Source organism: Epargyreus clarus, unplaced genomic scaffold (assembly GCF_041222505.1).
Source record: "Epargyreus clarus isolate Ecla_fem2 unplaced genomic scaffold, WU_Ecla_fem_2.2 ptg000004l, whole genome shotgun sequence".
In the NCBI taxonomy this organism is placed as follows: Eukaryota; Metazoa; Arthropoda; class Insecta; order Lepidoptera; family Hesperiidae; genus Epargyreus; species Epargyreus clarus.
Window position 1 is genome coordinate 135,352 of NW_027332212.1, and position 13,325 is coordinate 148,676.

Sequence of the window (13,325 nt, forward strand, 5' to 3'; positions counted from 1 at the left end):
AATCACGAAAATTAATAATATCAGTTACGAAACTTAAAAATGACAACACAAGAAATGCCTTCGATTCCGATTGTGTTACCATTATGACATTTTAATTTTCTACCATAAACTTTGTTTTTTATTATTATTACTGTACGGAACGAAATTGAGGTGATATAAATATTAGAAAATATGAATTAAACTTAATTTATTTAGATTATTATTTTATTATTGTTGTATTACTTTAATATCGACAAAAATAAAAACTACCATTTCTAACGTATTTTCTTGATAGGTCAACACCTTTGTTTACATTTTGGACACCTAATTATGAATCAGAGTATAAGTATGCGTTGGATTTAAATTTAGATAATCATCTTAGAAAGTTGATTTTCATGTCACGGAGAGTAACAACTTGTGGGTAAATACTTAATGTTTTTGGACAATAATGTAAGAAAACAGGTTGATGCATTCATATATTACTTCAAGAATAAGGGTGGAATAAAACACCAGTGTCTTGAAACCGACATTAGTTATAGATTTTTTTGGCAAATATCTGCAAAAAATAAATAATCATAACATTCCAGCAATACCACCATTTTCTGTCTTTTCGCTACTCACATCATTTCAGATTAAGAATAAATGGTTTCATAAGAAATCCTTAATTACAAAATTTAATTTAAGGTAAGATAGCCGAACATTGCATAATAATAACATCGGAATAAAGAGTTACAGGTACTAAAACGACGACGACGTAGACAATATTCAATTTCAGCAACTAAATTAATTGAAATTCTTCGTAAATATACCCTAATAAATTTAACAGTCTGTGGCACTGTACATTTTCTTAATTATTTACCAGTCAACAAGAACGTCAATAACTTATATTAACTTTTGCAGAGTCAAAGAGATGCTAAGTTTGATGATAATGAGGGACGCCCTTGAAATTATTTTTTCTTTACTTAGAATAATCACTTAGATATTATTTTTTGTTTTTTAATTATGTCAATAACAAACACTTAGGGCTGTAAACATTTAAGATCTGTTGGATAAATTGCTATTGCAATCTAAACAAATTAAATAAAGTTAGATTCATTTGATATTCCATTCTAATTTGTTTAATTTTTAATGCTAACGAAACAATTAGTTCAGTTTCCAAATATTTGCCTTAGATAGATAGATAGATAGATATTCTTTATTGCACACTTCAACAGAACATAACAATAACATACAAGTATATAGTTAATCGTATGCAATAGGCGGCCTTATCGCTAAGCAGCGATCTCTTCCAGACAACCTAGGCATGGAAAAGTAAGGAAGATATTGAGGAAAGTGGGAAGTATGTATGAAGTTGGTGAAGGAATATGAAAGGTAACATAGTTAATATAGTACACAATGATAAATCAAAACACAAGAAAGAAAAAAAATGCATAGAAACAAGCACAGAAGAATAATGCCTTAATGTACTAGAAAAAAAAATATAAATAAAATATGATATGCACATGTCCATGATATCCACAAAGCCCCTTGGTGTGGAGGTAAGATTATTGAAAATGTTGTACGCTAATGAATGGAATAAAATAATAATAGGAACATACTAATAACAAGGTAGAATAATAATATAGTCGTATTGGCAAACTGGCGTTATGAATTAATAACATTATTGTATTCATGCTATCTATTATTGGTGGCACCGTCACAAATATATCTGCCTAATAACAGCAATGTTAAGTCCATACTTGTTACTGCATTCTCTAAACGTTTGTCAGCTTTCCCAGCTTAATATTATAAAATTAACTCAAACAAAAAAACTGTTCCAAGTTAAAATATATCTCAGCAATATCTTATCCAAGCTCCGATTAATTTCGTGCGACAAGCTGACTCGGTCCCACTTCCCCGCTGTTGTTCACAATTATTCAGCACAGTTCCGGAGCGACGATCAACTCGATCGTGTGCAATTGCCAGTCCCACTTTATTAATTGCAACTACTGAATAATAAAGCGCTTAATCAAAGATTTAAATTGGTTCAAACTGTGCAAATGTAGCATTTGATGTCGACTGTTTGTTGCTTCATAAAATCTTAGGGCAAATTTCGTTTAACGCCATACATTACGACATGCTAACATGTTTCATATTACCCACGTTAATTGGTTCAGCCGCTTCCAAAATTGCTTTTGCAAACAAAGAAACAAAATAAGATAATAAATCTATATTTTTTCCCGACTGCAGAGGGTAATCGTTTTCGCGTATTCGCGTTTTTGTGTTTTTATGTTAATTTTCTAGTTAACTTTCACCATCAAGAAATCAGCATGTGCTTAAATAAAAAACAATGTTTCACGGTTAGGTGTAAGATATTAAGAATAGTTTGGCGCATCGAATACAGATTTACTGCACCATGAGGGCTACAACATAGTGTATCTTTGTAGCAACATGTTCCGTTTAAACCCGCGGGACGGTGACGCACATACTTCCACTTCTTAGCTATTTATTTATCCCGCGCGATCCCTGGGCGAGCTACGCCCCGGCTCGTGTCGTTCGTGTAATTTGCCATTTGCATATTATTAATTTAAACTACTGAAATATTCGAATATTAAAATTTGTAATATCAGATTTTTGTTAATTTACTGTTTTTATAACTTATTTCTTCGTTTAGGTAATCCGATATTCGGCATGGATTACGTGTAACTCGTTAATGTTCGCTACGCTGGAGTCCAAGTTCTAAAACCAGAACCATTTGTACCTGTTCAAATGTGTGTAAAGACTATCAGTCCACACTCGGTTATACTAGTAGTCATTTCTAAAGAATATTAAATTTCTGTATGGATTCACAAATAAAGTTACCTGTATAAGAATCTGGTCTTGGTACAGCCCCCAGCAGTCTGCATACACGCTGACTACAATCTTCACTTGGCCTTGTGACGTCATCACTCCCTCAGGAGGCGAGCACTGTACAGCTAAGCCCGGATCTTGTACATTGGGTGCCCATTGATCTGTTGGAAAGATAATAAAGAATGAAGAATATAGATAAAGAAGAAGCGTTATAATTTCGTTAAACATCGAGATACAGTTGCTTGAGCTACAATATCCAAGAACTATTAATACTGATTAAGTTCTAAGAAATGTTACCATAAAATTCGTGACACGAAATCGTACAGCAGTCAAATTACCAAATAAGTTGATATTTCTTTTTTTGGTTCTGTTAAAGTAAGTATTAAATGATAGTTTTCCGTACCAAAACCCCATCTCAGACGTGGAGGAAATTCTGTTATATAACACCATCTATATTAGAGCAGACACCGCGGGGAAAACTGTAAATATGTAATGACGCTCACGTATTTTATCTGCTCCTTAGGGCGTCACTACATAAAAATATCGATACAAAATCGGCTCGGGACAGAATTGTACGGTCACAAGAGAAAACCTTTATAAAAACATATAGATATCAGTATGCATACGAGGCGTTCTTAATCTACATTTGTAGACACAGAGTTCACATATTCATAACATTTTATAGATGGTATTCTCCAGCTTCTCTGAGTTTCACATTCTTGTTTATGACGTATGTCCAAGATGTCCAATTAGATCCTCCTGTTAGATAGAGTCTCCTGAAGTAGCTCCGGAGCGCTACGGCATAGGGATTTTAAGAAGATGTAAAAAGTAGTATCCTTCAAAGCCGGCGATGTTGCAAACTTCCATAGACAAAGGAGACAAATTGTTATCAGGTAGCAGTTTAATTAAAAGTTTATTTAACTTTATAAAATAAAATCCGTGCAAGGTAATATTTTAAAGAGTAATTTATTCGTACGACCAAACTTGCTAGATATTACACTTAATCTGCAAAGCCATGAACCTAAGTTCGGAGCCAAAACAAGTTTAATGAGAATAGTTTCGTGGAATATGCAAATTTCTGGTCTATAACTAAAAGGCGTGGTTCTAACTACGAGCAGTATTGAGTTTGTTTTGTAATTAAGAACATGTTTACTTAAACAAGTAACCAACCTCTTTACATGTTTAAGTAAACATTTTCTTAATATGCTTACCTAATGTTGACGCTTTCTCCATATATTCCTTGTGTCGTGGATACAATGAACATACACATATACAACAGACTGTATAAAGAAATGTAAATTGTAAGTTTACCACTATTTTAAGCATCAAACCTTTTAGCTCATGTTTTAATTAGTACCTCTAAGTTGTATCAAAATTCAGCAAGTTATTTCTGAGGTATGAGGTACGACGCTTGGGATAAAAATTCTGTCGAATTTTGAACTTTCTTTATTAAAGTTCGCAACACAATGAACTACCAAAACCATTTCCAATTTCCATTCCGCCAGTTTGCAGGAAAGCTAGCGAGGCAGTTAGTTGCGTTAGTTGGGTACAGTTAGATAGCGGAATATTGAAAAATGTTCCTCGCTGTACGCGCCAGCTTTATCGGAAATATTAATAACAAGTTCTATCTCAACATAACGGAATAGAAAATAAAAGAGGTGTTTTACTAGAAAACACTTTTCATTGTTTGAGTAAAACTTTTGTTTATGTTTTTTTTATAGCCCTTAGTGATATTGCCAAGTACTGCCCTGGCGGCTAAAACTCACCTTCTTGATCAGGGAAAACTCAGGCTCACAACTTTTAGTCGTCATTAGAAATTAATTGCAATTTGTTTCAAACATGTTTCAAACATTTATTACCTGAGAGATTATAAAAAAAAAACTTCTCAAAGATAATATATTGTGAAGTCTACAAATACGCACATAGCGAGAGAGCTATGGAGAGAAAGGAGATCCGTGCCCAGCAGTAGGACAGAAAGACAACGATTAATCTCTGTCTTTATTTATTTTGATTATATTTCTGTTGTTATACATGGAGCAATCAATGTGAAAGTAATATAATCTAAGCAAAAAAGACTGTCTATATGAAGCTCGTTGAAAATTTACTGAAAAGACCATTATATGAACAGGACAGGAGAAAGGATATAAAGAACATTATGTTAATAGGCATTTTGAGATGGGATATTATGCGTTCAGACCCTCGTAACATCTCATCTTTATGACGCCAGCTGTAACGGATCTCGTTATAAATAAAACTACTTACGTTACAATGATCACTTATTTACAAAATGTTTTTTTCTTTTACTAATTAAAATAATTCTACAATTTAACCAAATCAACGGAACCTCATGTGTTTAAGTCTGTCAAACCGTTTTGGCTGTAGAGCATGACAAAAATGAGATATACTTATGTACCTGTCTATGTACGTACGTACAAACGCTGCAGAAATATTACCTTCCACAACTTAAAAGACCAAGAAAATCCTAAACTTTCTACTTTAAATTATTCAATCTGTTTTTCCCAAATCAATATTACGAATGGCATTTCAAGGACTTACTTGGAAACATCGGGACGTTTTCTCATTCAGCGTTTTATTTTGCAATGCGCCCTCTCCTATCCTCCCAAGTGTACAAGTGTTTATTTATTTAACAACAAGTCTACGCGCCCGGCTCGACTTGTATTTTCGATGGACCATGGATTTTTAATTTTCACAATTTCTAATTACGGATACATAAAGAAACTTAATAGTGCGACTGCAGTGACATCGCTGTAATACCCGTTTTCTTCTTATAATATTTAAAGAATGTGGTAGAGATCTTAATATATGGTATTTAAAGTTAGTCCTCGGGAGCCTGTAATGAACTCCAGATAGGATAAGAGTTTTAAATGATGGCGGCCGAAGATGCGTTGCTACCCCTGAAGAGTCTGTTAGAACACCTGGAAACCTAAAAAATAATTGCACAGAAAACACAAGTCTTCTGAAATTCGCTGCCATCGTTTTTGTTTTCCCATCCTTGGGACTGGTCTCTATTTATTTATTTATTTATTTATTAAAGGTTCACCAACGTAGTATACACTTATATAAGTTACATTGCAAAAGTAAGATAAATAAGTCGTGTACCCACAATTATAGGTGAACACGGCATTTACAATTCACTTCACTATAATTGAAGGCTTGAAGGTATCACGCTTCTCGAACACTGACAGAAGAATGAAATTACGGACAGACAATTTTGAATTTCCTTGTATATTAAATGTGTTTATTTATTTAAGACATATTGGGAGACGTCGCTCGCAGATTCCGTAGGTGAGGTAAACAAATTTTGACCTATTATCGGAAGAAACACGTTGACAAGAGGGTCGGAGGGCACAAAACGATCCGTCTCCAATTTATCCGCGAGGGTGACCATGTATATCCGATTTCTAGATTCAATTCCCAATTCGCTTTCCGATTTGGGAAGATATAAAACACATGTTAACTTTTTTCAACATTAAATGTTTTTTTGTCAAGCCGCAGTATAGGATTTGATTAGATTTATTCGTGGTGAATATTGTACAATTTAATATTTTCAATGCATTCATTTTGGCACTACGTGCCTTATCTGTACACGTATATAAAATAATAGTTAGGTTTTATACCTACATCTTTTTACCACGGTTTTATTAGCTTGATTAGTATGTACGTATGCATGTAACGGAATCTTTGAACTCGATTTTTACCCACTTTGGAAGATCCGATTAATTTAAAATTTTGAACAATCAAGAACCGATGACGTTACACGATCTTATCTTATTTAATAACTATCCCATTTACCTCATCAGGATCGTCAGGAATTAACGATTTTCCTTTTGCGATTTTAGCGTGGTTTTTAGTTTTTAAACTATAATTATTACACCCTAACAGACTTTAACTAGAGCAGTTATTTACGCGAATGGATACAAGCCCGGCTAGCTCAGTCGGTAGAGCATGAGACTCTTAATCTCAGGGTCGTGGGCTCGAGCCCCACGTTGGGCGAAAAACAAAACTTTTTTTTTTTACCTAATTAGGGCAAGCAATGTACGTGGGAAAGTATATACATCTATTGTCTCATACCTTCTTAAATATATGATATATTAATTCGACAAATTTGTTATTGTTACATGTGTTTTTATTGGTGGTTTATGTGATGTCACAAATTACGAACAAAAAATGAAATCAATTAAAATATTATATAAAAATTGTTTAATTATATTACTTATATCCACAAAAATGATAAGATTTATAAACTTTTCAAGCAAACCTATTTATAATAGAAATTTCAGTCGATGGCAATCCAAAAATAGTGTTGCGCATTATCCAGCAGCAAGTCGAGCCTGCACTTGACGCAGTGCCGCTTACAAGTTAAGTGTCACTTCGCCAAAGGTCTACGTCGCTAGAAATATTATAATCAACGAAATTTAATGACGCATTTTGATATTCATTATTTTTTTAATTAAATTCACGAGTTAATGAGGCTGTAGGTGACTTCATAATTAATGAATAGTGCTACTTATAGATATTTTTAATTTATATTCAACTACATATAGCTGAGATTTAATTTTCATCTGAGATCTGAAGGATATTTTAAGTCCGTAACTTCCATTGAGAACTAAGGATACATACATATTGTCGCACTGTGTATTGTTTAGTCTCTTTTAGCAAAACCAGAACACAGCAGGAAAGGTCCACAGGCGCCACATTTAAATTATATATATAGCCTATGTCACTTCCACGATTGAAACAAATTTAACGACATCTCCATCTGATTGAGACAAATCCGACAAGCGTTGTGGGCTGTAGAGCGTGCCAAAGATAAAGATATAGGTACATACTTACCTATAATATCAACATAGGCTTAAAGACATTCGCTCCTACTTTCCTAGTCAAATCCAGGTCACTAGTTTGTCCGATATATTTTTGTGTGGAATGTGAAAAATAATAACTTTTGCTATTATTACTTTGACATCTATGCCCGGGGATACAAGATTTTTAGAAAACTTCGATAGCGAGATTCAGAAACATGCAGCGCCATCTGTAGACGAGTAGTGAGAAGTCGCCACACTACCTGTCCTGTTAATTAATCAACGTTCCACTGTAACAAGTAATAGATGATTATAGTACCGTTATTAAAAAAAATAAAGCAGAAAATACTTCACAATAAATTAATACTACAGCTGACAAACAAAACGGAAAGTATCATTTCAATTAACTCTTTCATTTCCAGAGCGCAGCAAAGCTTATAATTATTGTCTCTCATTATGCAGTGTTGTTTGGTCATTTTTAATGCTCGTACAAATGTATACATTATTTTGATGGCATAAGATTTAAAATTCTGTAGCCGCTCTCATGTGTTATTATAAAAGGGTGTAAAGATGTACACACATGTAGTTATCTTTAAGTCACTTTGAATCGCGAGTAATTTTAGGAAATACAATATTTACTGGTCGAAGTGACATTATCTTGGATATTGTTTTAAATTGGAAAATAAAATTGTTTTCTTTTTAAAACACCCTTGTTGTTTACCTGAATATTTTAAGGTAAGCTGACGCAATGTTTTAGAACTCAGTGCTTTTCGATACATTTCTGTCTGAAGCTTAAATCGATTTGCTGACAACACACAGCTTAGTTTTAAAATAATTTGGAAGATGGCAGACAGATACTCTCACATTTTCGTATAATAATGAAATAACAAACGTGTTTGCAGTCTACCTGATGGTAAGTGGCAAGTCTTTAAACCATCAAGATAAGGTTGGCGGTACTGCCCAAGGGTTGGAACGCCTTGTATTCCATACCACAACCCTCATTTTAACATTATTACACTGTTTTACTGAAAATATTTGCCCGGAATAAAAGTATATGAACACGTAGAAGTTTCTGAAGTCTTTAGTGTGCATTACTAGTTGAATGGCCGTGAACACCGAATGTAGGCCAAACGTTAAGTATCGTTAGCTGCAGAGCTATAACATATTTAATGTTTAAATACGATTTAAAGTCGAAAACGCGTATTTGTCAGCGCTTTTGTTATTTTGTATACAATGTGATTCTATCTTGTGGCCGCCAAAACTATTGTTGTCTTATAACAGCAGTGTTAAGCTCTGCTATTTTGATTTGAAAGGTGGGTAAGCAAGATACACAAAATACTTCTCATGTAGTCCTTAAGAGTAGCAACGCACCTGATAGAACTTTTCGTGGTACCGACCTTGAACTGGAGTAAAATGTTTACGTGTAATATTAAAATTTTGCGATATAAATTAACATAAAAGTAACAATAACTGCAAGTGTTAATAATATAAAGGTTTTGAACTAATGTGTTGCTACTGAACACGGGTCACAAAAATGACAAGGTTACATTTTTTATTTATTCGGCGTGCCAACGTTACCATTGTTTCACAATATTACCTTGGACAAGAAACAATATTCTTGAATATCAATGGAGTATTTTGAGAAAATTCCCTTACAAATAATTTACTATTTTATGTATATAGGTGTTCCCAACCTAAAGACCGACAGATGAATCAAGTTCATAAATTATTCACTCGGGTTGTACTCGGCCCGAACATCTCCTAAACAAATTAATAATTAATTTTAAAATATTAAATGTAAAATGCTTCCAATTCCTTCATTACTATTCTATTAGTGTACTTTCTGCCCATTTATTATACTGTTATAAATTGTGTTTATTGTGATAAATTTATTGATTTAATTTAGATCCCTTTGTATTTCCACTCCAGAGGTACCACAGCTATACATACATATTTCTGCCTAATAGCGGTAGTGTTAAGTGCTACAGTGTTCCAGTTCGAAGAGTGTGGTAAGGGGAGTTAAAATGCAACTAAATCGCATCTGTTGCGGACCTTAAGTAAGACTCTTATCGGAGGATGACTACAGATGACCATGGGTGACAGTAGCCACTTACCATCAGGTGGACTGCGTCCTAGTTTGTTTCTCTTGTATTATTAAAAATACAAATTATAATGAATCTGTAGGTCTCTTTATTATACTGTAGTATGTTCCACTGTACTGAATACACCTAAATTTAGTTTATTTATTTTACAAACATATATCTCGACCGAATTCATAACGACTAGGTACAACATTGATCGCGTCCTAAGTAAACAGAAATCCTAAAAACAATAAGAAAAGCTAACTCGAAGTAACAACAAGCAAGATCGTAAAGAAAACAAAGAAACGCTTCCAAATGGAAACATCCGAGAAAGTTTCCCGACGACTGAAAAGGGCGTCACTGTTTTAAAATGACAATAACTTCCTCAGTTGATGTGAGTTCAGCGAAATTGGCGACCAACGACTATATAGCAGATAGATGTTCTTTGTCATACGAAATGTTGTAAAAACGATTAATGCAATAATTCATATGAATAACGAAGTACCTACAGTTCGTTGCTTCAATAAATTTAATTTTATTGCTGACCACATCGTCTTTTATGAAAACTTAATAACATTGCTACTGTAATGTTATTGTGACGGGATTTTCACCGGTAGTCTATAATATAAGGAATACCTTTGGCTATTTTTATTTTAGAAAATTTAATTATGGTTTCGCGCACCTCGTTCCATTTAAAACAGTTTTTTTTAATATAAATTTAAGTTTTCTCTGAAAAATTATTTCTTATTCAAAGTTATTTCTGTCATCACTTATAAATTTACCTACACGAATCTTTGTTCTGTTAAAGAAACAGTTTATATACGACCGTAGCTTCGAACAGCAGCAATAATTCTGAGGGAATTGGAAACCGAAGCACGAGCAACTTTGTCCGCGCCAATCGCTTTGTGCGGAGTTAACATACTACTGGGAATTACACCGGAAACGCTGACGGCTCTTCTTGATTCTTTGATGTAAGTCAAGTTTAAACTACGATTTTACTTCTTCTGCAGTAGATTTCATTGTAAAGGCAAAGGATTTATGTCTCTTATTTTGTAAGTCACTTATGTGGAACGCAAGTTTCGTTGTGATGCAGTGAAATACGGTAGATTTATACGTGAAGGTGGTAGAACCCTTTGTGGTTTGACTCCAACGGCACCACCGCCACAACTACTTTTGACTATTAACAGTAGCGTTAAGCGCTGCTGTGTTCTGGTTTGAAGGGTGTTGTAAGGTAGATATACTTTCCCTAGGCGTTTCAGTTTAGTCCTCAGGGGTAGCGGCGCATCTGTGGTCGACCTCAGGTACGAATATTTAATCCTATCTGGGGTTGATTACAGATGTCCAATGGAGGCATTAGCCACTTACCATCAGGTGGACAGCATGCTTGTCAGCAGCAAAATGTATGCACATAGTATATCAGACATGGTCTGTCGTCACAATACAATATAAAATACGACCGTATTTATATTCCATAATGCGATTGCGTAAACATGGGTCATGCCGACTCATGCCTGTCAAAATATTGTAAAGAAAAATCTATTTCTTTACAGAGATTCGACGCACCGTAAGTAGAATTTCTGTGATCATAAATGAGGCCTTATGTAATAATATAATATGTTTACGAATTAGCGAATTGCAAGAGCTCATTTCAGAAATAGGTACTAAGCCAACATTTTCTTATAATATTTTTTTGTAATGACATACAATTCTGATGTATTTTTATTCGACTTTTTTGTTTTGGATACGTCGTCTGAAAGTATAATTATGTCTGGCACGTGTATATTACGGCGCATATATATTTTGATATCGCTCGTACCATAACAAAAGAATAAACCAAGTTCGATGATACAATTGGGCTCTGAAAAACATTTGGGGCCGTTATCAGAGGAACGTAATAAGGAAATTGGGAGTATTACAATACGTGTATGGTAGATGTAATAGCCAATTACTGTACCCACTAGTGCGGTGAAACGCGACCGGTTTTGATCACTACGTACAGTTCTTAATTAAAGCAACATCGTAAGTACTTGTTTCATTGAAATTGTGTACTATTCACGTCACAAAGATGTGTTATTTTTCGCAATTGCGGAGGATAATATTTTTCGAGCGTATGTGTGTAGATGTGTGCAGGTGCATGTCTCATGCTTTGGCACGCTCTGCAGTTCAAATAGGTTACCGTCTTTTAACATAGATATTATGAGTTATCATTGGAGTCGTCTCAATGGAAATGAAAAATTATTTTTTTATTAAAAAAATTGAAATAGCAAACTTACTACGTTGAACAACAGAATATAAATATGTAGAAAGCGCAGGTTATAATATTTAACGAAACGAAGTAAATAGAGTGCTATGCCATTTCCACAGTTTAGATGAATCCAACTATGCATTATATTAATATGTTTAACTCGTATCATGCCAAAGAATTAGACATACATTCAAACATACAAATATATACGTATTACTTTTTAATTCACTATTTTTCTCTATTAACGAGTTAGCAGCCTGTAAATGGTCTGCCATTATAATACATCGATCCATTGTTAATATAGCCATAAAAGTTTTTCCTCGTTTTAACAAAATAATACATTTTTTTCACCCCGAAATACTTTTTATAGGAACTCGTTAAATTGTACGATCCGCATAAATAATACCCTTTTTTCAGATTAACGCGAATTTAAAGAGTAATTCAGGCTGTATTCAGCGCTGATAATAACAATGATTTTTAGGAGTCTTTCACAAATATGAACGTATGTAATGCATTAATTCCTTATTCCGTATTATAAAGTTTCGTCTGGGAATTTTTGATAAGTAGGTAATGTATTTTTCATATCAAGTAATTATCTTGAGGAACACATACACAAACACGTTGCTTTTTAAATGGTATAAGTGTTTATATTTGATAATTCATTCAGCTTATAAAATGCTATTACATATATTATATATATACATATATATTATTCTTCCTAAGAATTTAATCTCAAACGAAGTAATGGGAAGTTAATATCCGTCATATGCAATCAACTCAGATACAATTATTAAACACATTGAAGAACTCATCTGGAATCCTATTTAAACATGATATTTTAATAAGGTCCCATCAACACGCAATATTGACAAAGGTTCTGCAAACACTCGATATTATTATAATTGAAATGTGTAGCTCTCTTACGTCATTGTTTAGAATGAGTGATAGGATAGATATATTATTATAACCTGAAGTGTTATGACTTCAGATGCAGCAATGTAAATATGATCAGTACCCTTACCATGAGTTTTTACGTTTAGACAAATATGACTGTTTTGGTATTTGTTTACGTATTTGCCCATACAAATTCCAATCAGTGCTCCTAGCGGATTGTATCAGAACTATAGTGTCAGTAACGGAACATTAAATGTCTAAATTGACAAAATAACGCTTTATGTTTTGTCTCTCTTTTTTGCGAACATGTGAGGCAGACAAAAAGACTTGAGCACTTACTTATTGTTACGTTTACTTAGTCTACTGAAGCAAACGGAACAGAATTATGGATTGAGTAAAGGTAACGTATAATTGTAGGATGTTTTAAAAATCCTTGGTAAGGGTACAGTTTACCAGTTACAGATATCAGATATTGTA

At 33.7% G+C, this 13,325-nt stretch overlaps 1 protein-coding gene and 1 non-coding gene across 2 annotated transcripts in view; one reads left to right on the forward strand and one right to left on the reverse strand.

Annotated features, from left to right (window-relative positions):
- LOC140757069 (uncharacterized) overlaps positions 1–13,325 on the reverse strand; it is a 158,281-nt gene that overhangs the window by 100,200 nt on the left and 44,756 nt on the right. The window contains exon 23 of the mRNA XM_073092609.1: positions 2,821–2,969. Coding sequence (XP_072948710.1) covers positions 2,821–2,969 — 149 coding nt within the window. The remainder of the gene's footprint in view (positions 1–2,820; positions 2,970–13,325) is intronic.
- TRNAK-CUU (transfer RNA lysine (anticodon CUU)) lies at positions 6,750–6,822 on the forward strand. Its single transcript has one exon. It is a non-coding gene; the product is annotated as a tRNA-Lys (tRNA).